Here is a 25,741-nt window from a genome sequence, read left to right as displayed (position 1 = left end):
TGTGTGTGTGTGTGTGTGTCATGAATAAATAAATAAAATCTTTAAAAAAATGATATGAAAAGATACAAATGAACAGCAGATGAAGAGATACACAGGGCAGGCAAGCTCTGGGAAGACCCCAAGTGCAGAAGCTTCTGTCCCCATAGAGTCAAAGTGTATCACCCTCCCAGTACGTGGATATGTTCATCAAACTGGAAGCTCTCTGAACCCCAGTGTGTTTGGATTTTTATGGAGGTTCCCTTACGTAGGCATGATTGATTATTAACTTCATTTCCAGCCACTCTCCCTTCTCTGGAAAATGAGGACCAGAGCTGAAAACTCTAAATATCTAATCTTATGGGTTGGCCTTTCTGGTGACCAGCCCCATCCAGGAACCACCCAGGAGACCACCCAGAAACACGTTATTAGAACAAAAAATAGTTTTATCATCCAAAAAATTCCAAGTAGTTTAGAGCCCTGTGTCAGGTACTGGGGTCACAGATGAAATATTAGAACAAAAATACTCCTAGTGTTCTTTTCATTTAGGAATTTACAAGAGTTTCAGGAGCTCTGTGCCAGGAACCCAGGACAGAGACCAATATATATATGTTTTTTTCTATTATCTCACAATAGCATATAGTTGAATCTTTTTTTAATCTTCTATATCTCATATCTGTTTTTGTTCCTCTATTCTTCTTTAACTGCTTTCTTTTGCCTTAAGTAATTATTTTCTAATGTAACATTTTAATTTCTTTAATGAGTGTGTGTATTTCTTTCCCTGACCACACCTAGCTGTTAAAGCTCCACACCCTGGGATATAAATTGTTCCACAAATTGATCCAACCAAACTTGGGCTTCTTGGAAGAGACATGTCTCAAAGTTAGTGTTTAAGATTTGTTCTAACCCCAAAAGGCTTCTCCCAGCTACGTCTTTTCCCTGGTTCCCTCCAGCAAAGTAGGTGGTCTACAGTTTAGACTATATGCCCAATGAATATACCAATCTCCTCAGTTGCCTTTCACAACAACCTCCACAGTTTTCAAGAACATCTTTAAGCTTCAGCTTCTCCACACCACACTCTGTTGCAAATAAAGTCAGTTCCTTTGGGAAAAAGATTCGGAGCTACCTGTTTTATAGCCTGCTTCTGCCTCCAGATAAAATGTCTGAGCCATATTCTGCAGCTGGGTTGGGGACAATAGTGTGCTTCTCTAAGAGACACACTGCTTTAAGAGCTGAGCACCTGTGGAGGAAAGGGCAGTAGCCTCAGGGATTCTCGGCTTGCCTTACAAGCCAGGGTAAGGGTGATCAGAGCCCTAGTATTCTCTGCAGTGCCTTACCCAAAGTAAAGCTTCCATCCCCAAGTAGGGACCTGGCAGAGGAGGGAACCAGATTACTTAACCACACTTGCCAGAAACTTGGCCTCAACAACAATAGCTGGGGGCAGGATAAGAAATGTTGATGTGCTGCCCCTCCCAGGATAATCCTCTGACTAGAGGAAGAGGGAGCCCTGTTTTCTTGGCTGTACTAGTCTGGAATAGAGTTTTTCTCACTGCTCTGAGAGGGGGAGAAATGGAGCAGGTCCTGGATCAAACACTGTTCTCCCTGAGTTTGAGCGAATTTTCCAGAATAAATGTTTATTCATTTGCTCTATATCCTAAGACCATTTACAGAGAATTTAACTGTTTTTTTTTAAAAAATAACTTGCAACAGTTTCACTGGGGAGAGGGTCCACAGAGCTCCTCACACTGTTATGTCAGAACTAGAATCAGGGGGATCCCTGGGTGGCACAGCGGTTTGGCGCCTGCCTTTGGCCCAGGGCGCGATCCTGGAGACCTGGGATTGAATCCCACATCGGGCTCCCAGTGCATGGAGCCTGCTTCTCCCTCTGCCTGTGTCTCTGCCTCTCTCTCTCTCTCTCTGTGACTATCATAAATAAATAAAAATTAAAAAAAAAAAAAAGAACTAGAATCAGGCATTATTTGGGGCTCATCTTATATATTATTGTAGGGTTGTTCAAATATTTGTAATTATCCTAACATTGTTAGTAACCAAAATACTTCATACAAGGGAAAAATAATAAAGACAATCAAAGAAGCAAAAATAATGTTAAATTTGAATTAATATAAATATGAACTCACTTACTTTTCTATCTTAAAAAAAACCTAATTCCAGGGGACCTGGCTAGCTCACTTGGTAGAGCATGTGACTCTTGGATCTTTGAGTTCAAGCCCCACGTTGGCTATAGACATTACTTAAAAATAAAATCTTTTGGGGGCCCGGGTGGCTCAGCAATTTAGCGCGACCTTCAACCCAGGTCGTGATCCTGGAGACCTGGAATCGAGTCCCATGTCGGACTCCCTGCATGGAACCTGTTTCTCTGCCTGTGTCTCTGCACCCCCCGCCCCCCCCCCTCTCTCTGCTTCTCATGAATAAATAAAATCTTTAAAAAAAAATCTTTTAAAAAATTTAAAAATTAAAAAAACCTATTTCATTAACTGTCCACGGAAAGGGTCTAAAAATAGGGATAATACAACTGCAATTGATATAACTAGCATCCAAATTTAATTTCTGTAGCAGTTATGAAGCTATGGTCCCACAACTCCAAACACAGGCTTTTATAATTGGCTCCATGATGCAGAGGATTAGGAGTCAAACATTTCTCTTTTGCTGCTTACTATTTGGTTCTGCCAATAGAAGCACTAGGTTAGAGAAGAGAAGAGACTTACATGCTCCTTCCAGTTTGCTTTTTTGTTGTTTCTGTCATTGTCAGCCTTAGCTACATCCTTAACTCTGGAGGGACAGTTAGTAGCAATCTCCAGATTCTTCTAGTTTTTCAGAGCTCCCTTGGAGAGATCAATACCAGTGAGGCAGTGTCTTCTCCTGGGTTCCAAGTCCACCAGGCCATTCTTCTAAATTTGCAGGTTATAATAACCCAACCTCTTCTCTTTATTCCCCAGCCCTAGGAACTGTAGCTATTTCCAACAGTTACCATCTTCCATGTTACCTCCACTTTCCTTTTGCCTTTTAGATCTCCAATACCCACTTCACTAATTTCCTAAAACAAATTATTTTATTCACTTTTTAAAAATTTATTTATTTGAGAGCAAGAGCGAGAAAGAGAAGCAGACTCCCTGCTGAGCACAGAGCCTGATGCAGGGCTCAATCCCAGGACCCTGAGATCATGACCTGGACTAAAATCAAGAGTCAAACAATCAACTGAGCCCCCCAGGTACCCCTAAATTCTCTCTTTTAAGAGAACTAGTGTAGGTTCTGTTTTCCTGCCTGGATCCTGACATATATGCTTCTAAATATAATCCTCCATTTAAAAAAAAAAAAACAAAAATCAAGGTTTCTTAAAAGAATAGTTGATTATATGTCTGGACAGAATATACACAAAATAAGTCTAGCACATCTTGTACCAGAAATCAAGGAAGCTGTCAAAAATCAATGAGTCATGTCAAAAGGACTCAGAAGCCAAGAAGGGACTCCCATTCGCATGATATGAAATCATTTAAGCAATAAAAATAATGACTGTAACTGGCTGAAACACATTCAAAATACAGAATATATTTTATTCATGTATACATACATATATACACACAATGCAAATGAGATGATACCTAACAAAAGAAAAAGTTAATTTTCTGTAATTTTAATAGGGTTTATAAATGAATTAAAATTAAATCTTCCATCTTATCCTAGGAATCTTTTTTTTTTTTTTTTAAAAAGACAGGTCACAGGCAGCCCCAGTGGCGCAGCGGTTTAGCGCCGCCTGCAGCCCAGGGCGTGATCCTGGAGACCCTGGATGGAGTCCCACATCAGGCTCTCTGCATGGAGCCTGTTTCTCCCTCTGTCTGTGTCTCTGCTACTCTCTCTCAATCTGCATCTCTATGAATAAATAAAATCTTTTTAAAAAATGTTAAAAATAAATAAATAAAGACAGGCCACTACCTATATACCTTGATCATGGCAGTGATTACATGACTGCATTTATCAAAACTCACAGAACTATAGGTACAATTTACAGAATGTAAATGTATCCTAATGTTTAAAATGAAAAATAGATTGTTGTCCCTGGCCATACCACCCTGAACATGTCTGATCTCGTCTGATCTTGGAAGCTAAGCTGGGTCACGCCTGGCTAGCTTTTGGATGGGAGAATGTCTTCAATGAAGTGGTAAGAATTACTAATTTTATTAAGTCTTTTTTTTTTTTTTAATTTATTTATGATAGTCACAGAGAGAGAGAGAGAGAGAGGCAGAGACACAGGCGGAGGGAGAAGCAGGCTCCATGCACCGGGAGCCTGATGTGGGATTCGATCCCGGGTCTCCAGGATCGCGCCCTGGGCCAAAGGCAGGCGCCAAACCGCTGCGCCACCCAGGGATCCCTATTAAGTCTTAATAAAAAGATTGTCTTTGCTTCTTTTTTTCCTCCCCTTTGGACAAAATGGAGCAAATCTAAAAATATCCTCAGTTACAATGAAAGTGCAGCTCAAGGCCCTCCTAACATGACATAATTCTATGAAATAGCATTTGATTTCACAAGAAGCTGGCTGAAGCTGATCTCTGTTTTATAAAACCACTAGCCAATGTTATCATGTGCTTAACTCTTTCCAAACTTTTATCTGTTGTCTGATGGTGATGTAAACTAGACAAAGATGAGAAAAGGTTTTCACAAGAGGTAGTAATTAATGTGACTTAAAGTTCTTGTGGAACTGGAAGTTTGATCAAAATTAGGCAAGAAGAGGGGCACCTGGGTGGCTCAGTCAGTTAAGCATTTGCCTTCGGCTCAGGTCATGATTCCAGGGTCCTGGGATTGAGCCCCTCATCTAGCTGCTTGCTCAGCAGGGGAGTTTGCTTCTCCCTCTTCTTCTGCCCCTGCTCCTTTGCTCTCTTTTCTCTCACTCACTCTCTCTCTCAAATAAATAAGTAAAATCTTTTTTAAAAATTATGCAAGAAGATAATAAGTTCATTTACCTGCCTTTTGAGAAGAAATAGCTAAATCTCAGATGAAGGCTGGAGTCAACCCCTTTCATATTTATCCTAGAATTAGTTTCGTAGTACATACATGATTAAATTCACAAAGTGACTTACCAACATGCCTCCAAAATTAACCCCACCCCAAACAAATCTAACAGAAGAATAGTGCTGCTACTAAGTTCCATTTACAAATTTATCTTGTTTATAAGAATTAGACAAAAATTATTTAAAATATACATTAAAAATTATTTTTGGCTATACATGCCTAAATCACTACAAAAGCATTTTATGTACCTACACCATTATCCCAAATTTTGATATTCAATCTCATTTGGATCTTTTCCATGGTTCTTTATAATTTCCCCGTTTTCCCGGGGCACCTGGGTGGCTCTGTTGGTTAAGTACCTGCTTTCCACTTGGGTCATGATCCCAAGGTCCTAGGATCCAGTCCCATATCAAGCTCCCTGCTCCGCAGAGAGGGTGCTTCTCCCTCTCCCTCTGTCTGCAGCTCCCCCTGCTTGTGCTCTAATAAATAAATAAAATCTTAAAAAAATAAATTTCCCACTTTCTCCCAGCACCTGTTTCAAATATTTATCATACCAAGTTCTCAGCTTATCCCATTCCACTTCCTCTCTTCTGTAATGACCTAGCCTCCTACTCCACCAAGGATACCAAGAGCTACAAACTCCTTTGATGTCCCTCCCCTCTACCTCCAAAGTGATATCCCCCACTCTAGCTTGGAAGAGGTTTTCCAGCTCTTCCTCATGTCTTCACATCCCTCTCTCCACAAGCCATATTCCATTGTTTTGTGCCCATCTTCCTTCTTACTCTCCTCTACTTACAAACATATTCAAACTACCTAATCCTAAAAATTCTTCTCTCAATCCTGGTTCACAGTCAACTATCCACTTTTCCATTTACTGACTTCTGGAAGTATGGTTTATACCAGTTGTCGTGGCATCCAAACCTCCCACTATTTTAAACTCCCACCACTAAAATCAACAAAACCCTTTTAATTGCCAATCCAATAGCATCTTTTCAGTTCCCCTATCACTTACATGCAAAATAATTGTGTCCTTGCTTGGTTTGCATTACATGACTTTCCTGATTTCCTTCCAAGCATCCGTTGTCATCTATTCTAGACTCTCAAAGATCTACCATTACCCAGTTTGGTAATTCAAATATGTTTATATTTGATGATGCTCAAATCACTATCTCCATCCCCATCACCCACCTGACCCCACATCTATTGTTTTGTTCCTACCAACAACTCCTAGATGCCACAGACTCTAAAATTTGGCATCAAAAAACAAAAATAAAAAATAGAAAAATCACAAACTTCTCTCTAATCAATCACATACAATCCAACCAGATCTTAGCACACAGTAACCACAGTGAATAACTGGCTTGCAACAGAAATGAAATAAATGCAGTACATAAACCCTTGCTAAGCCTTTTTATTTTTATTTTTATTTTTTTTAAGCTCCTCTATTAACCAATCATTAGTTCTTCTGGTACGAAACTAAACTGTATCTTCCCATAAAAACCTGTTCCTCTTCCTTTTTTTTTTTCTTTTAGTACTATGAAACATATATTCCTAGGAAATACTAAAACCTCACTCAGAATCACTTTCTGTTCCTCTGGCTTCCCTCACTTTTAATTGATATATACCTTTAAAAATGTCTTTTTTTTTTAAGGATTTTTATTCATTTATTCATGAGAGAGACAGAGAGAGAGGCAGAGACACAGGCAGAGGGAGAACCAGGCTCCATGCAGGGAGCCCAATGCGGGACTTGATCTGGAGATCCTGGGATCACACCCTGAGCCAAAGGCAGATGCTCAACTGCTAAGCCACCCAGGCATCCCTAAAATGTCTTTCAAACCTATGCAACTTGTTTGGAAATGCATTCAAAAAGTAGGATAGAGGCACCTGGCTGGTTTAGTCAGAGGAGCATGTGACTCTTGATCTTGGGGTTGTGAGTTTGAGCCCCATATTGGGTGTACAGATTACTGAAAAAATTTCCTTAAAAAAGTAAGATAGATGTGATGAAGCAAATATAATAAATGCTAATTAGAGAGTCTAAGTAGTGGCTCTATAGGTATTCACTGTGTAGTTCTTTCAACTATTCTGTATGTTTGAAAAGTTTTGTAATAAGATGTTGAAAAAAATCTGTGTACATTCATATTGTTCCAATGCTTGCTTTTTTCTTTTTTTACCTCTCTTCTGAACTACTCTAAGAGCATAACTAAGCTGTTTCCCCAGTCTTTCCCATTGTAATCACCCTCCAAGATGGCTCCCAATGATCCCTGCCTGCAGGTATTTGCACCTTTGTGGGGATGGCTCCATATTATACTGGAATTGGTCTCTATGGTCACTAGCATACAGCAGAAGTGATGGGCTATCACTTCTGAGATTAGGTTGAGAGACCGCAGCTTCTGGATTCCAGATCAGTAGTCTCTGATAATTCATTCTAGAGTAACATGTAGATCACCTAAAGATCCTGTTAAAATCTGATTCTGGAGGGTAGTTAGGGGCAGGGTCTGAGATACACCCTTTCCAACAAGCTCCTAAGTGATGCCGATGCTGCTAATTCAGGGACCAAACTACTGTGCTCTAAATATAGCTACCAAGGAAAAGAAAGAAAACAGGGACGGTTAGATTTCCATTTTCTTCCCCTGCCACATTTAAACATGTAAATATAGAGTCAAGTCTTTGTAGTGGTTCAGTGCAACATCAGCTCAGTACATTCATACCACAGAGCAGTGCTTCTCAAACATGAATAGGCATACGAATCCCTGGGGAATCTTACTAAACTGCAGCATTAAGTCTGGAGCAGGAGAGATCCTGCATTTCAAACAACTTCCAGGAGACAATGAAGTTTCTGGTCCATAGACCACACTTTTTGAGTAACAAGGTTTTAAAAGTTTTAAGAATACTGTTCTTGATTTAAGAATACTGCAAGTCCAAGTATAAGTCATCAGTTTATTGGTCTTCTCCTCTGTGGTCTAGTTTGTCTCCGTATAGGCCAAACATTTTATCACTCTAATCTACCGTGGGTTTCCTCAACCTACTTATTCCAGACTTTTACACACACACACACACACACACACACACACAAAAATATAACCCTTCTCCACAATTAATCTCTCACTACATGTTTCTCACATAATTTTTTGAAGATATGTCTATGATAGCATAAACCCACCCTTTTTTATTTTTTTTTTAATTTTTATTTTATTTATGATAGTCACAGAGAGAGAGAGAGAGAGACAGAGGCAGAGGGAGAAGCAGGCTCCATGCACCGGGAGCCCAATGTGGGATTCGATCCCGGGTCTCCAGGATCAAGCCCTGGGCCAAAGGCAGGCAGCAAACCGCTGCACCACCCAGGGATCCCCCCACCCTTTTTTAAAAAGAGATTTTTATTAATTTATTTGAAAGGGTGGGGGGAGCAGAGGAAGGGGGACAGGAAGACTCCACACTAAGCACAGAGTCTGATGCAGCCGGACCCCAGGACCCTGAGATCATGACCTGAGCCAAATCAAGAGTCGGACACCCCGGTGCCCTGAAACCCACCCCTTTAAAGTACACAATTCAATTTTAGTATATTAAAAGTCGTACAATCATCATCACTATCTAATTCCAGAATATTATCATCACCTCAAAATAAACCCCGTATCCTTTACCATCACCTCAAAGTCCTCAGTTCCTCAGCCCCTGGCAACTACTAATCTTCCTGTCCCTATAGATTTGCCTATTCTGGACATTTCACATAAATGAACTCATACAGTACGTGGTCTTCATGTAGCCTGATGTTTACAAGGTTCATCCATGTCGTAGAATGTATCAGTACTTATTTCCTTTCTATGGCTAAATAATTTCCTCTCAAATGAAATTTATCATATTTTATCTATTCATCAGCTGATGGCCATTTGGGTTATTTCCACTTTTTGGCTATTCTGAATAATGTTGCCATGAACATGCTTGATGTTCTTAAAAACATGCAAGTCTTTATGTAGACATGTTTTCAGTTCTCCTGGGTACATATCTAAAAGCAAACTTGCTGAGTAATATACTAACTCTATACTTAACGTTCTGAGGAACTGCCAAACTATTTTCCAAAGCAATGAACCATTTTATATCCCTACCAGCAATATATGGGCATTTCACTACTACATTTTCAACCCATGATGTTCTAATTACTGAATGGAAAGAGAGGTGTGCTCCCCCCAACCACATAATAATTCACTGCTAAAAATACTTAATTAACAAAAAAGAAGTACATTTCCCACAGGAACAGAAGGAGTAAAATATTATAAATCCGACTGTAGAGGTTTCCCCTGCTATCTGAAAATAGAACATTCCTATGAAATCTTCTGTAAAGCCAAAATGGCATAAAGGAAAAAAAAAAGCAATTACCATTAATTTTTATGAAAAATGTTTCAGCATTCCCAGGCTCCTCAAATAACCTTTATTAGACTTTTCTGATACCTTAGGACATATCTTGCCAACAAATGCACAAAATAAATAGAGATAAAGCACAGAGGCTCATAGACACAGTTGAGAGTAATGGCAGAGTGATGCTGAGAAGCTGAGTGTAGTTCCCAGGGAAGGAGATTGGCGGTGCCACTCTTACTGCCCAGTTGCGCACTGCCTCTACTACTGCTTGCTGCAAAACAAACACTGAAGCTATTTTCACTTTTCAGCTTCTTTCCTAAAAGCCAAACTCCTCTCCAGATTCCTTGCAGTTAGGAAAAACAGGCACTAATGTAGGTCCTTCCTAAAAAACCAAGTAGCAATAAAGTGAACCTTCAAACACCCAGGGAGACCTCTACTGCCCAAGTGAGTTAACCTCTCAGGGGCCAACTATTAAATCATAAAACAGAGAGGTTGTAATGGCATTTACGTCGCAACCGCAACGTAACTTAACAATCCAAGTAAAGGTGCTTTCCAACATTGATTACTGGTGAGTTAACCCCGGACAAAGCATTAGGGGCAAAGGGCTAAATGCCCGATCCCTCCTCCTCCTGCAGGGTTCTTTCCCGTCGGGAGGGGTTGCTGAATGGCAGCGGGGGCTGCAGCCACCTCCCTTCTCGGGAAGTGCCGGCCATACGAGCCACGCAGGATAAATTGTTAGAGCTCCAAAAGCTTTCCAGCCCACCATCAACCCAAGGCGAGAGATTCCGCACCTTGCTACTCGGCTTATCAAGTCAGCGGAGGATCTTTCTTCTTCTTCTTCTTCTTCTTTTTTTTTAATGGTAGCAGACACATTTATTATGGTCGAAGAAGAAAAGGAGACGCAGAGAACACAAGCATATCCCTCCAGCCACAAACCCCGTCTGTCTCTCCAACGCACCCCCCATAAGGAAAATAAACATGAAACCCAATCCATTACGAACTCCAGAGGCTTATCAACCCCGGCGGCCCTCACCCTCCAAAGACTCCCCTTATCGAAACCCCCTGGGACAGATGGCCCGAAGCTTACCTGGTGGTTTCCCCCAGCTCGACCGCTCTCTGACCAGGCGCCTGCAGAGGCGTAGTAGCCATCCCCTCCTCCGCCTTCTCCCGGCCAGGTGGTCTCCGCAGGGCCGCCCCCGCGCACCCGCCAGGAAATGGGAGGCTGGGGAGGTTCAGGGCGAGAAGGATACGAGAGCGGAGGCGGGTGCATGGGCACGTCTCCCCCGCCGGGCCCGTAGTAGCGGCCATACGAAGGACCGTCGCTGGGGCCGTAGCCCGAGCGCCTCAAGGCCGACATGGGCTCTAATGTCCCGCAGCGCTTCCCGCCCCCCACGGCCAGCCCATGGCGCAAGCGCCCGCCGACGAGAGGAACTGGAGAGCAGTGAAAGGGGTCGGCCGACAACAGCCAATCCTGGCTCGGGCCCGCCCCTTCGGCGGCGAGTCCCGAGAGTCGTGGGACGGAGGTCCGTGCCTCGGGGGAGGCGGGGGGCGGCTGTCTGAGAAGCTGGAGGATGAGCTGCAGCCCTGCGTTTCCTAAAAGGGAGAATACGTTTCCCTTACCCTCTAGTCAACCTAGCTTCCTCTTCCCCTTTTACCAGGGGCGGGGAATGGGTGTCCCGGGACCGCGCCACAGTCCCGCCTCTTCCGGAGGACGGGCACGTGATACCGGAAGTGGGTGGGAATAACATGGAGGCGTTTCCGGCAGGCCCCGGCTTCTGAAAGCCGGGGCGGACGTGCTGCTCCTGGTCCGGGTTCCTGTCCCGGTCCCGCCGAGGCGGCGACTGCGGTCAAAAAGAAGGAGGTGTTGGACGCACTGGCCCGCCGCCGCTATACTCTGCAGCCTTATCTCAGCTCAAAATGAACTATATGCCCGGTACCGCCAGCCTCATAGAGGACATCGACAGTGAGTAGCTCATCTCCTCTGCGTGAAGTCGGGTGAGATCCTTCCTCCTGGGCGGACACCTCTTCAGGGGGAGCTCGTAGAAGGAGTCTGGGGCGGGGGGAGTGTTTTTAGCACGCTTCTGGCTGTTGGGCGTTGACATCCTCCACGTGAGTGAAGAGCCTCAGGCACTCCATTTGTCCACCTCCTAGCCGCCTGCCTCTCTCCTGCGTCTCGCAGCCTCCACCAGCCCGTGGGCCGGTAAGCCACAAGCTGTAGAATTCACTCCTGCTTTGGAGGGACGCGGCTGCCAAGACCCAGACGCCAGAGTTGCCCCTCCCCACGTCCACTCTTTCCCACCTGCAATATATCGAAGTACCAGCTTGTTACTGGTAGACGAATGAGAGTAGAGAAAGGATTCGTTAAGAAACGAACGTTTTAAAAGATAGCAGCGGTTGGACTTAATTGGCAGTAAACATAGGTAAATGCTGTGTAGCCATTTGCAATATCCTTTTACCGTCAGGTTCATCAGCACTTTCAGACAAAGGTATTGACTTTTCTGGAAAGGCTGAATCACTTCAAACTTATTTTTCTGTTCGACGGTTTTCTCTTACTTGTACTGAAAAGACCTCCCTTTTCTCCCCATCGTTGTTCTAAGGAAGAGTTCGGTCCTGCGCAAAAGAAAGACTCCTCTCTCTCCTTTTCTAAGCTCTCATCTGTGAATTACTCCTCAAGCAACATTTTCTAATCCTTTAAAATCCTGTGGTCTGTCTCATTAATTTATAATTGCTGCAAAAATGGTTTACACAGTTCCAAACAAGTTACAACAATCACGGTTATTATGTATGCAAATTTAAGAAGTGAGTCCCTGGGGCGCCTGCCTGCCTCTGTCAGTAGAGCAGGTGACTCTTGGTCTCAGAGTTGTGAGGTCAGCCCCACTTTGGGTTACTTAGAGAGTACTTCAAAATACAATTTTTTAAAAAATAATAAAATGTGAGTCTGTGATCATACTCTCTTCGTTGTCTGAAATCATTCTTTAAGTCCAAATTAGTGGGGCTCAATCCGTTAGGTGTTTGCCTTCGGCTCAGGTCATGATCCCAGAGTTCTGGGATCCAGCCCCACATGGGGCTCTCTGCTCAGTGGAGCCTGCTGCTCCTCTCCCTCTGCCTGCTCTTCCCCCCTGCTTGTGCTCTCTTTCTCAATAAAATAAATAAATAAAATCTTTAAAAACAAATCAGTAAATAAATCCAAATTAGTGATTTTGCTATTGAAAGAAAATGTAGTGTGAATTGGACTGTACTTCTATATAGATAATAATTGCACAAATTAATCTGTAATATGTAATGAAAAATTCAATTTTAGTTGTCTGTGGATGCCCTTTTGCCCCCACCTCTCATTTTATTTTATTTTATAAGATTTTATAAGATTTTATAAGATTTTATTTATTTATTCATAGAAACACAGAGAGAGAATGAGAGGCAGAGACACAGGCAGAGGGAGAAGCAGGCTCCATGCAGAGAGCCTGACGTGGGACTTGATCCAGGGTCTCCAGGATCACACCCTGGGCTGCAGGCGGCCCTAAACCGCTGTGCCACCAGGGCTGCCCACCTCTCATTTTATATATCTGAATTATATGAGGCTCCTAATAAATCCTGCTGTTCTACTAAAAATAATTTTTGTTCTCAAACCCTCTAACGCCTTCTTTGTAGACTCCAAGCCCCCTCCTTTACTGAAAAGTTTGAAACCATTCCTTATGTACCCTTCGCTGTCCCCCCCAACCACACACAATTTCCTCCTCTCTCCTCAGTCTTTCTGCATATGCATCCATCCTCTCATCTGAGTAGGAGGTATTCCTTTTCAGTCTGTGGTCTTTTATTATTCTTTCTTCCCCTATTTCTTCCATTAATGCCCTTTTTCTCTCGTATCTTCTCTCTCTCCCTGGATCCTTCCATTCGTGTATATTCTTATTCTTGTCTGTCCATCTCATACTTTTTTTTCCCACTTATGTCTCCTCATCAAACTCCCATCCCTTTTTCATATCTTTACCCCTTAACCTTTTTTTTAAACATTTTATTTAAAAAAATTTTTTTTTATTCATGAGAGACAGAGAGAGAGGCAGAGACACAGGCAGAGGGAGAAGCAGGCTCCATGCAGGGAGCCTTACATGGGACTCGATCCCGGGACCCCAGGATCACACCCTGGGCCTAAGGCAGGTGCTAAACCGCTGAGCCACCCAGGGATCCCCTTACCCCTTAACATTTTGAATCCTCTCCATTTTGATTCTACTTCCTGATCACCTGCAGTAGACCACCTCCATTATACCTGCAATCTGATTTTCGTTATCATCACACTGAAGCTGCATTCTTAAAAGGCCAAAATCTGATGCATTCTTCTGGGTTCTTCCCTCTCCTCTGTAATATTGTGATACTAATACCACTGGGTTCTTAATTCTGTTTGTTTGTTTGTTTGTTTGTTTTCTCCAGCACTGGTACTTGCTAATTTTCTCACCCCTCCAACTCTTAACTGTTCCTCAAAATAGGTGGCCCCTTAGGTTCTATCTTTGGTCTGCCCCTTTTTTTGTTTGTTTGTTTGTTTTTGTTTTTTAAGATTTGTTTACTTATTTTAGGGGGTGGGAAGAGGGAGAGAGAAGCCCAAGCAGACTCCCCTCTGAGCATGAAACTCAGTCCCAGGAACCTGAGATCATGACCTGAGCTGAATTCAAGAGCCAGCTGCTCAACCAACTGAACCACCCAGGTGCCCCATGCTTTTTTCTTTAAATTTCTAGGAGAGCTCCTGGACTTTTATAATTGTATCACCTCTTTGTAGACCTATCAGAAATTGCTCTAATTCTGACCTCTTTGATATTCTAGTCTTATATATTTCCAACTCCCTGTTGACATTTCTGTGTAGATGCCCTGATTAGCACTTTAGAATCACAAATAACAGTCTTTCACTTTAATCTTTTACTGCCAACTTTTGATAAATGATCTGTTCTGTCATGACTCAAAATTCCTACATCTTGTGGCGCCTAGATGGCACAGTCACTTAAGCATCTGACTTGGTTTCAGCTCAGGTCGTGATCTCAGGATCAAGAGGTGGAGCCCCGCCGAGCTTTGGGGTCTCCTTAGAGTCTGCTTAGAGTTTCTCTCTCCCTCTCCCTCTCCCCCTCCCTCCCACATTTGTGCACTTTAGTGCTCTCTCTTCCTCCCTCCCTCCCTGTCTCTCAAATAAATATTTTAAAAAATTCCTGCATCTTCTTAACTCATTTCTTCAGCACCCCCACATACAATCATACTCTACCCTTACAAATTCCCATCACTTAAAACTAAACAGTCTTGGGGTGTGTGGGTGGCTCAGTCAGTTAGACCAAGACTCTTGGTTTCGATTCAGGTCATGATCTCAGTGTCCTGGGATCAAGCCTCACATTGGGCTCTGCATTCAGTATGGAGTCTGATCGAGTATTCTCTCTCCTCCTCTGCTCCTTCCCTCTGTGAGCACTTACATGCATGCACTCTCTCTCAAAGATACGTAAATATTTTAAAAAAACAGGGCAGCCCGGGTGGCTCAGCGGTTTAGCACCGCCTTCAGCCCGGGATGTGATCCTGGAGACCTGGGATCGAGTCCCACGTTGGGCTCCTTGCATGGAGCCTGCTTCTCCTTCTGCCTGTGTCTCTGCCTCTCTCTCTCATGAATAAATAAATGAAAAATCTTTAAAAAACAAAACAAAACAGAACTACACAGTCTTAGTTCTGTTGCCTTTTCCTTCTCATTGGCCTTGGTATAGGTTTTTTCTTCATGTCTCACATTCTGCTTTCCCTTTTCTGTCAGTTCATACTTCAATGTTTTCTTGTGAAGAATAATCCAAACTGAACCTGCTTCTGGTACTTTTTGGACTTTATATCCTTTGACTTCCCTTTATATCCCACATTTTTAGCCAAACGTATGGATACATACAGGCCTTTTCCCCCCTGCTTCCTAAATTGCAGATTCCCCTTTCTCTCTCTTTCCCTGTCATTCATCGCAGAGGCCAAAAGTGATCTTTCAAGGCTCAATTCAGATACCTCCTCTAGCTAGCTAGTTTCTCTCAATCTCATATAATTAAGATTTGCTTTCTTATGGAACTTAATTATAACCCAAAGAAGACTACAAATTCCTTCAGGGAAGAATCACTGTCTTATTTCTCTGTTATGCTTCTAGAAAGTACTTTATGCACATCATTAAAGAAAAAAGATGCAGTTAACTGCATCATTAAAGATGATTAATGAATAAATTTGGCCATTCTAGCGACTGGCTCATTGTCATTCCTTAGTGCAGTTCAAAGTCTCTCTTAGAAGTTTTCCCTAGCCACTCTCTTTTCTGTAGCTACTTCCCCTCTCTCTTCATCATACTATCCTGCTATCTTGTGTATTATTCCATTGTATTAATCACAGTGGGTCTTTTTTTTTTTTTTTTACTTGTCTTCCTTCACCAGGAATATATGTTGATAAGGTTGGTGACTTTGAGTAGTCTTCTCTATGGTATATCTAAGCCCCAGACCAGTGGTTGGCTCTCGAAAAATATTATTGAATTTTTGCTCATGCTCATTTTACCTGTCTGAGGCATTGTTTTTATTCAAAACCTTCCCTGATCCCAAAATGTGAAATAGAAGCTCTTCTAAGTTGAGAGGAAAATAATTCTAGTATTAAGACCGTAAAGGTTATCTAGACCTCCTCAATCCTTGGATATAGAAACTGACATGACACTGGGAGGATTTAACTGCCAACATTAACATCTAGAGCTGGGAGGCTGGCTTCCAGTCAACTCACCCACTCCTTTGCCCACTCTGCCACATGACTTTGATCCTTTTCACCAGGAATCTTGTCATCTAAACCCCAGGACCCCTTGGTCCTTCCACTAATTTCCCAATTAATTCTGCCTTAAATACATTGGGAGAAGTGGTAGAGCTTAAACTATTAACTTTATTTTATTATTAATCCTGTAAACTCGCTGAAGCTAACAGTTCTCATTTTTAAAGATCTTTTTTTCCTCTCCCCAGAAAAGCACTTGGTCCTGCTTCGAGATGGAAGGACGCTTATAGGTTTTTTAAGAAGCATTGATCAATTTGGTATGTACTAGTTATAGACTTATACTCTGAATAATAAGAGCTGCTTTTGCATGTTTGTGTTATTAAATGTTGACATTAACTTAATCCTGCAGCTTTTTCAAGTGTCTGGCATAATGGAATACTGTTTTTGAGTCATTATGTCCTTTTTTTCTAAATTACAATCAGGTGATTCAAAAGTTAGTATTTATAAGCTTGTATTTCTTTTTTTGTTGTTGTTGTTTTTTTTTTGTTTGTTTCAAGCTTGTATTTCTAAAACTGGTTTTCACTAGAACATAGGATTACAATGTTTTGGACTGTTTTTTATTTTCCCCAGTAGAGGGAGCCAAACGATAGAAATAAACTCAGGCCACTGAAAAAGCTGCTCATTTGTACATTGGCTTGGGTGTGACTATTCTTCAGAGTAGTTCCTGCACTGAAGGTAATCCCCCTTGTCCAATGAAAATTGTATAGAAAGCATTTCCTGAACTTTTTGGGGGTCCCAACTTTAAGCTCAAGATTTTACACTTGAGAGATACAGCAGACCCAAAAGAGTCTCAGTCTTTGTTTTGCATCTTGCATTTTTCTAAAGAGATCTATATTTGCTTCTGTTTCAAGGAACTTCTCAGTTCATATCAACATTCGTTGGACATTTCCTAATGGATTTGGGCATAAGGAAAAGCAACATAATTGAAACACTTAGAGGAATTACGGAAGATAGCAGCGATATTTGCTTTTCTTCAAATAAGACAAATAATATCAATTTAAAAATAATAATAATTATTCTTAACAGACTGGGGTTCTGAATCTTTTGTCAAATTCATCAAAATACCTTGGGGGAAAAGTAGCAAATACTGACTTTATTCTCACATTACCAGGTACAGTTATCTCACAAAGTGAAAAGAGGTTTTTGTGTATCATAATCCATGGATACCTGCACTGGGTTAAATGAATCCTAAGTACTGAAACAAAGTTAAATCTTTGGTAACTCATCATATACACAAACCTACACAACAGAGGAAAACTTGTTTTTTGTCTAAAAACGAATTTTGACCTCTCCAGTTGTTTAGGCTTTAGATTCTTCCAAGTATCCCGACTATTTATATTTTCTTATAATCACATCGATAGTCACAATCTCACTGATGTAAAGGAATTTAATTCTTGTAACTGGTCCCCACCATCATTCATGTTAATGCAACATAATACCCAATACTCTCTCAGTTTCCAGCTGTTTAGGAGTCTCCTAAGTGGTGTGTCTTAATGAAACAGAAGAAGACTATTCAAAATTTTAGCTTTTCCCGGAATTAGAAAGTTTGGAGATCATGTTTAGCAAAATCTTTTCTACTCAAAATAACTGATTATTGGAGTAACAGACCTTTACCCAATAATTTAAACTAAATATCTTTATTTCTTCCCTATACACTTATAGCTAATTTAGTGCTACATCAGACTGTGGAGCGTATTCATGTGGGCAAAAAATACGGTGATATTCCTCGAGGGATTTTTGTGGTCAGAGGAGAAAATGTGGTCCTACTAGGAGAAATAGTAAGTGAAAATTGTTAAGCTGCTGTGGGTCTTCATAATTATGCTAGCTAGGTTTCTTTTTCTTTTCAAGAAGGAAAAAGTATATTTTCCACATTGCATCCAGCTTCTAGCAGAAACTAGCACATTAGTTCAGGAGAGCTACAGACATAAAAGGAAAACTAGAGAGAATAATTAACTTTGTTTCAGTGCCACTTGGCATTTTAAAGATTTTGATCCCATTAGCAACAAAGTATTGTTGATTTTACCTGATATAAAAATGCCATACTGTAAAAACATGTTCATTAATATGTTATTTCTCCTATCTCTAACAGCAGAAAATTTAAAAACTTAATACCTAACAAGAGGTGAATAATAAAGTATGATTTATGTGCATTGGAATTTTTTTTTTTTTAAGATTTTATTTATTTACTCATGAGAAAGACAGAGACAGAGAGAGATGGAGAGAGAGGCAGAGACAGAGACACAGGCAGAGGGAGAAGCAGGCTCCCTGTAGGGAGCTGGCCAGGAATCATGCCCTGGGCCAAAGGCAGACACTCAATTGGAATGTTTTGCAGTCATTTAAACAATTGGTTACAAGTAGATTTTCATGACCTAGAGCTACTGAGCAATGCTTGAGGGAAAGACACATTGCATATACATTGTGATGTTCCTGTCTTTTAAGGGGGGAAAGGGGAAAGAAAGAAGGGGCCTATAGGAAAAGCCTCTTCTATTAACTCCTGAGAATGGAGCTCAGCCTCCTTGGATCATAGCTCACAACCAAAGAGGATACCTCTATACCTATGCCAGGAAGACCAGTTGGCAGGTGAAAAGTTAAGTCTTCTAAAATGTTGTTACTGTAGATCTGTGTGTGTGTATGTGTATGTACACGTACACAACCATACGTATACACATGTCTATATGTAGGCATATATAAATACATACAAAACTTTTAGAAAACTTATATAGCTAATAGATGTACTCAGACTTGATGGGGTTTTTTGGCTTTTTAAGTTTTTATTTTAATTCCAGGTAACATACAGTAGTTTTTTTATTTTTTTTAAAAAGATTTTATTTTTAAGTAATTTCTATACCCAATATGGGGCTTGAACTCACAACCCCAAGATCAAGAGGTACATGCTCCTCCAAATGAGTCACCCAGGTGCCCCAGCATACAGTATTATATTAGTTTCAGATGTCCAATACGGTGGTTCTCAGACATTTTTAAAAGAAGATAAAACTTGATTATCATATTTTACATAAAATATTTACTAAAAAAAAAAATACCAAAAAAAACAAGAAAAATACCTAGTTTAAAACCTTTGGCTTTGCTTTGATTATTGGGTTTTCCAGGAAAATTAAACTAAAAAACTTTGGCATTTAACATTTTCAGTAGTTTCTCAATACCTAACCACATCTTATATCTGGTTTACAGAAGTCTTTGAAGTGGTTTGGTCTGTAGCGATTTTTAACAATAAGCTGTTTGGAAAAGTAAGGAGATAATCTATGCCAGGGTCAGGTTGGCTCAGAGACTTCAAGTTGAAACAGCTAGAGGTGACTAATCAATAGTGTTAATAGCAATATTGTAAGTCCTGCTATGAAATGTAGAAAATATTTTTTTCTAATTTTGAAAGTGTTTTTGTGATTGATAATTTTGGTTCAGTAGATCATTTTTCACATGTTTCAGCTGTAGGAATTGTCATCTCGTTGTAACATGTAGAGGTTGAAATACAGTACCGTGAGGTGTGGGGAGTGGCAGTAGTAAAGGACTACAAAGTAAAGTGCTCTTCTGCCAGTATATAAAGAAGGGCTAATCCATCTCTGGACAGTAGGAGTATGGGTGATTTTTTTTTCTTTTGTTTATACTTTTCTCAATTTAATTTTTAAAGAGGAAACATGACTTGCTATCAGGAAAAAAAAAGATTTAAGTTAAAATACACATACTCTGCTTCAGTTTTTTTTAGTTGTAGACACCACAAATGCTTTGTGTGCCAGTTGCATTGGCACAAATGTGCCCCTGTGTAGATGTATATGTATGTGAGGAGAGGGAGGGAACTTGAATTTGTTCGTGAAGATTTGTTGTTTCCTGGGAGTTCTTTTGTGGAGAAAATACTCTTGAATGGTAATGGTTTGGATGCTGCGGAATTTTACAGTGGTACGGCTATAAGCCTTGTGGTTCAGAATGGTTACACAGCTGTAGGAACCAATCAATAGTCAGTGTGAAGAAATTAAGTACCCACCCGAGAAAAACTCATACCCAGAAACCATTTAGAGTCTGTAAACATCTGTTGTTTAGGAAGTCCCTAGATTCTGCCTCAAGGATGATGATGCACACAGCCTTAAGTAATAAAACTGATTGTTGGAAATTGGCATCATCATAACCACATGAACAACTCAATGAATAACATACTGAAAAGTCCAAGAGGCAGTATACCATGCCAAGAACATTGTCTTCCCTTCAGCTGCTACACATGGGTTGTTAGGGCTGGTTATACTTGATAAGATACATTTTTCCCAGGGCAGCTAACATTCGAGCCAAGGCAGGACTTGCTTATATAATTTGTGTGGCTTTCATTCTAATCTCTCTGGTGAAGATCTTCCACCTGTTGTCACTGCCTGTGGGTTCTGAGGCCTTGGCAACACATGTGGTGTTAGTACCCAGCAGTAGGGTGGAGTGTCCTGAGGGTTTGTGTGTTAATGCCTTCCCAGAATTTTAAGATCGAAAATCATAGAAAAAAGATAAGAAATAAGAATATCCCATATATATAGTCTTTCCATGTTACAGAAACACAGAATAATACCTGTATGTTCATTTTAAGGAGAATAAGTTGAATCTATGGATAGTGAGATGCTTTTATAGCAAGGTTCTGCAGCATAAGATTAGTTACCAAATATTTGTATGGTGTTCAAACATAAAAATATTAAGCATAGGAGCACCTGGGTGGCTTAGTTGGTTGAATATCCAACTCTTGATCTCAGCTCAGGTCTTAATATCAGCCCCATGCTGGGCTCTGTGCCGGATGTGGAGCCTACTTTAAAAAAAAATTAAGTGTCTTATGCCAGAGTAAGTGAAAGAATTACAATTAATTGCTTTGTGGGGTTTCAAGTCAATATATACATGGAAAAATTAGAAAGCTATTCACCAAAATATTGTTTCATACTAGAATTATGGGTAATTTTCTGCTTGTCCATTTTCTAAATTTTATACAGTACACGTGTTTTTTTTAAATAACAGAAAAAATGACTTTTTTAAAAACAAAAATACTGTAATTAAAACAGTGGAGAAATATATTGGAGTGAAACTACTTTAGTGACCTAACCGGTCTACTAAGGTTTTCTGTAGATTTGTTGCCATAGAGGGGAAAAGAATCTTGCTTTATGATTTAAAGCCTCCTTGTTAATGGAACAGAGGGGCAGTTTATTCTCTTTGGGTGAGGGGTGCTTCTTTGAATCACTGTTCTCTACCTTCTTAGTGAGCCAAAACCCCCAGGAATTAAGCTGACTTTGATCATGTAAAAATACAAAACTTACTTAAAGCCATCTTGCCCTCAGTAACTTCTCTTTTGGATCCTTTGGGGTTGGGGAGACAGCTATTCATGCATATATATGAATATGTAATTTTTTTTAAGAAAAGCAGTCTTTGAGTATTGTAGGACTGCAGGTAACTTAAAGCTCTGTGATACACACTGGTAGGGATCCCTACCACCACATTCATATAAGTATGTATTTTGTAGTAGTGTGGCCATCTGTTTCTCTAGGAAGCTTCTCTGTCCCCAGGAAAAGGATATTTCAGCCATGTAACAATTATGATAAATAACCCAAGCCTGACATAGGAATCCATTTGCCTAATGGTCTGTAATGTTTTCTATTCTTGGTTGTCAGTTGAAGTTTTTCAACCCTGCTTATTTTGTAGGACTTGGAAAAGGAGAGTGACACACCCCTCCAGCAAGTGTCTATTGAAGAAATCCTAGAAGAACAAAGGGTAGAACAGCAGACCAAGCTGGAAGCTGAGAAGCTGAAAGTTCAAGCTCTGAAGGATCGGGGTCTCTCCATTCCTCGGGCAGATACCCTTGACGAGTATTAATCATTTGCTCAGAGGCTATTGCTTTTGGGGAGCAAGGCTGTCACTGAATGAAAGTGATCCTGATCACCTCACTCATTTGACTAGAGACTGTAGAGTATTGAAAAGTCCTTTTTGAGTTCTTTCACATGAACAACATGAAATCACTTTCCCCCCCTTTTTAATGACAAAAATCATTGTTAAAAAAAAAAAAAAACAGAGGCAAGGATCCTTTTTGACACATCATTTTGATCACTGTGGAGCTGGCAACCCTGCTTTATGTTGCCTTTCTTTAGTGTTCACAGGAGACATTCTCCATTTACTTGTAAATAAAATAATCTGAAAACTCATGTTATTTCCTAAGTTTGAGTTGCCTCTAATGAATAGATAAAATTAAGTTTCTGCTCTCAAAGGTATAAGCTGTCCACACTGGGATTTGTCCCTTCAGCGACAATTCCAATTTGCTAGTTGCTTATGAAGGAATATTTTCATCCTAAATATCTTGCAGGTCTTCCCCTCTCCCCTTTTCATATTTTTGTCTAATAAGAAAAACACCTTTTCTTGAAGTGTGGAGGAGCTCAAGGGCTTGAGGAGGCTTGAGGAAGGAGCTTTCAGTGAAGTTTTACAGTTAACTAATGGTATCAGAAGCCTCGGTTTTGAGAAACAGCATTACAACCATACTTGCTGTTACTGCTTCACCAACGCAGTCCAAACTGCATTCCCATGAGACCCAGGACTTTACTAAGGTGACTTTTTCTCCAAATCTTCTGTTAATTTGGTTAGATTTTCTGGTTCTTGGGATTGTGTCTTGAGCCTCTTGTGCTGTCATCATAAAGGAGCAGAAACTAAGTGGTGTTTCAGGGACTGATAATCTAGGTTATTCTTGGCTGATGACCTGGGGAGATGGTATGATGTTGACTGCCCGGATGTATAACATACCGATTTCAAGAGTGCAGGGTAGTGTTGGGCAGTGTACCAAACGAGGAGTTCAGACACGTCAGACACGTCAGGAGAGACACTGTTCTCTCTCAGTTCCCCTCTCTGACTCTTGGGTTTTGTTGTGTTGTGTTGTGTTTTTTGTTTTTTTTTTTTTAAGATTTTATTTAACAGAGGGATCCCTGGGTGGCTCAGCGGTTTGGCGCCTGCCTTTGGCCCAGGGCACAATCCTGGAGTCCCAGGATCAAGTCCCGCATCAGGCTCCCGGCATGGAGCCTGCTTCTCCCTCTGCCTGTGTCTCTGCCTCTCTCTCTCTCTCTCTCTCCTCTATCTATCACGAACAAATAAATAATTTTTTTTTTTTTAAGATTTATTTAAGAGAGGGCATCCTGGGTGGCTCAGCAGTTTAGCGCTGCCTTCAGCCCAGGGTGTGATCCTGGAGACCTGGGATCGAGTCCCACGTCGGGCTCCCTACATGGAGCCTGCTTCTCCCTCTGCCTGTGTCTCTGCCTCTCTCTCTGTATGTGTCTCTCATGAATAAATAAGTAAAATCTTAAAAAAAAAAATTTACTTAAGAGAGAGAAAGAAATAACGAATGGCGGGGGAGAGCAGAGGCAGAGAGAGTAAGGAGCCTGATGGGGGGCTTGATCCCAGGACCTGGAGATCATGACCCAAGCCAAAGACAGATATTTAGCGAACTGAGCCACCCAAGCACCTCTCTCAGTTTTTTTAACTGTAGAATTAGTTAATTCAGTTACAATTAATTCAATTAATTGAATTCAATTACAGTTAATTCAGAATTACAGTTAATAAAGAATAATTTTATTTTTATGGCATGTTGACCAAAGATATCCTTTTCCTTTTCATAAGATACTTAAATCCACTTCTTCCACTCCCGTGTCTGAATTACTGATAGTATTAAGTATACTTAATGTTTTGTCAGGTGTTTTTAAAATTACCCCCAAATGCCTATCAACCATTTGACTGCTGAGCTATTCATCATTGGGTTGGTTTTAAAGTAGATAATTTGTGAAGAAACTGTTGCATGTAATGATGCATCTAGTTCTTGCCTCTAATCTTAAAGTTTAATACCCAGAATTTGTTATTAACACACTAGAAAGGGACAAGGCCCAGCACCAAGCTTTGACAAGCATGTGTCACTTTAACTACAAGAAGATACTGAGAGTCCAACAGAAGTACATTTTTTTTTCCCAAGCACCACTATTTCAGAACCTCTGACACCTTTAAGAAATCTGGATTCACTATAGTTATCTTATTTTCAACCTCCTTCAAACGATTCCAAAGGCAGTAACAAGAGTTATGGCTTATGAGCAAAAGGGACATTATATCCTCAGTAGAATTTCTTGGCCTTAGCAGGTTTTGATCATTGCTTCCTGACTTTAGTCACACAGGCAGCAGCTAAGAATTATACTGAAAGGATGAAACTGGACTACCTGCTTCCTTCCTCAGTCTCCAGGCTGCTCAATACAATGGTTGCCCTCTGCTCTGCCTAGCCCATCCTTTTTTGCAGATACTGAAAGCTGGTGCTTTTTCTCCTGGACCATTGCTGGCACACTCTTCTGTTAGATTTCAGACTCCACCTCAGTTCATACTTTAATATCTTTAATAGTTTCTTCAGGGGCACCTGGGTGGTTCAGCTGGTTAAGCATCTGCCTTCAGCTTGGGTGATGATACCCAAGTCCAGGGATTGAGCCCCACATGGGGCTCTCTGCTCAGCAAGGAGTCTACTTTTCCCTCTCCTCTGCAGCTCCCCCTGCTAGTGAGCTCTCTCTTTATCTCTCTTTCTGCCTCTCTGTCAAATAAATAAAGTCTTAAAAACAAAGTTTCTTCCAATAGGGTTTCCCATGACACTGCTTTTTAGGGAAACCAATAAGGATGATCTACCAAAGCCCCTTTCCTGTCCATCTTTAATCTGATAAAATTGAGTTCAAAAGCATATCTCTCTCTCTCTTAGCTGTTCTTTTTCCCTTTCCTTGGCTCTTGATCTTATGTTACATGCTCTTGTTTAAACCACAGCCTTGAGGCACCTGGGTGGCTCAGTCAGTTGAGCGTCTGCCTAGCGTCTTGGGATCCCACATTAGGCTCCCTGCTTAGCGGGGAGTCTGCTTCTCCCTCTGCCCCCCACCCCGCTCCCCTTTCTCTCTCTCCCCCCCCAAATAAATAAATAAGTAAATAAGTAAATAAATAAAATCTTTAAAAAATTAAATAAAGTCACAATCTTCCCCCAGCTCTGAGAAGCTAACAGCCCCTGGCCCTGGATACTTAGTAGAGCCAAATAGTCTCACACTGTCCAGTGTACAGGGTTTTTCAGGGAAGCCATATCAGGGTGAATCCCAGAGGTATTGCACAGAGTTGAAGGTGGCTGGAAAGTGGTCTCGTTTTGCTCCCAAAAGTAGAGGCTGGCAGGCTCAGGCAGACGCACTGGGCAACCTGTAGTCTCGGAGCCATGCAGGAGATTCATGGCAGCACTGCACAGCTCCAGAGCCAATCCCAGGAATTGTACTGGGCAAGAAAATACTAGAAGGGAGATAGTTAACAAACAGTTCCATATCCCTATTCTCCTCCCAAGCAAGTTATACATACGTACCTATCTGTGGGTTATCTGTCACCTTTCAAAAGGCATGCTACAAGATGAGCTCTATCCCACTTTTCCTGTTAGGAGCCAGGATTCCCTGTGAGGTACAAAGAAGGCATCCTGGTGGTAGATGTTGCAGGCTGATGCTCCAATGCTGAAACAATCCTCCAGCTTTAAGCTAAAACCAACCCTGCTAGTTAATCAAGGAAAGAGTAGCAGGAGAGTTGTCTGAGCTGTCACTGTGGGGTTAATGTGAGC

General features: G+C 41.1%; 2 protein-coding genes across 3 annotated transcripts in view; one reads left to right on the top strand and one right to left on the bottom strand.

Annotated features, from left to right (window-relative positions):
- The window catches only part of BAG4 (BAG cochaperone 4), a 36,043-nt gene extending 25,090 nt beyond the window's left edge, over positions 1-10,953 (bottom strand). Inside the window, exon 1 of one of the 2 annotated variants that reach the window (XM_041752651.1) lies at positions 10,439-10,953. In XM_041752651.1, the coding sequence (XP_041608585.1) occupies positions 10,439-10,708 (270 nt within the window). In that variant the 5' untranslated portion in view covers positions 10,709-10,953. The remainder of the gene's footprint in view (positions 1-10,438) is intronic. The other variant, XM_041752650.1, reaches the window with a different exon arrangement.
- Positions 10,954-10,987: 34 nt separating this feature from the next.
- On the top strand, positions 10,988-22,301 carry LSM1 (LSM1 homolog, mRNA degradation associated). The gene is made up of 4 exons (XM_041752652.1): positions 10,988-11,314; positions 16,326-16,394; positions 17,800-17,915; positions 21,805-22,301. Exons 1-4 carry the CDS (start codon positions 11,269-11,271, stop codon positions 21,973-21,975), a joined length of 402 nt encoding a protein of 133 aa, XP_041608586.1. The 5' UTR covers positions 10,988-11,268; the 3' UTR covers positions 21,976-22,301.
- Positions 22,302-25,741: the final 3,440 nt, after the last annotated feature.

The sequence above is a fragment of the Vulpes lagopus genome, chromosome 4 (genome assembly GCF_018345385.1).
Source record: "Vulpes lagopus strain Blue_001 chromosome 4, ASM1834538v1, whole genome shotgun sequence".
In the NCBI taxonomy this organism is placed as follows: Eukaryota; Metazoa; Chordata; class Mammalia; order Carnivora; family Canidae; genus Vulpes; species Vulpes lagopus.
The sequence above is the reverse complement of the archived record's forward strand: the minus strand, read 5'-3'. Positions and strand labels throughout refer to the sequence as shown.

Bases quoted from the DNA above. Each gene is read 5' to 3' on its own strand.
- LSM1 (XM_041752652.1), top strand. From the start codon at position 11,269: ATGAACTATATGCCCGGTACCGCCAGCCTCATAGAGGACATCGACA. The intron at 16,395-17,799 runs GTATGTACTAGT...ATACACTTATAG, and splicing joins AAGAAGCATTGATCAATTTG to CTAATTTAGTGCTACATCAG. The intron at 17,916-21,804 runs GTAAGTGAAAAT...CTTATTTTGTAG, and splicing joins TGGTCCTACTAGGAGAAATA to GACTTGGAAAAGGAGAGTGA.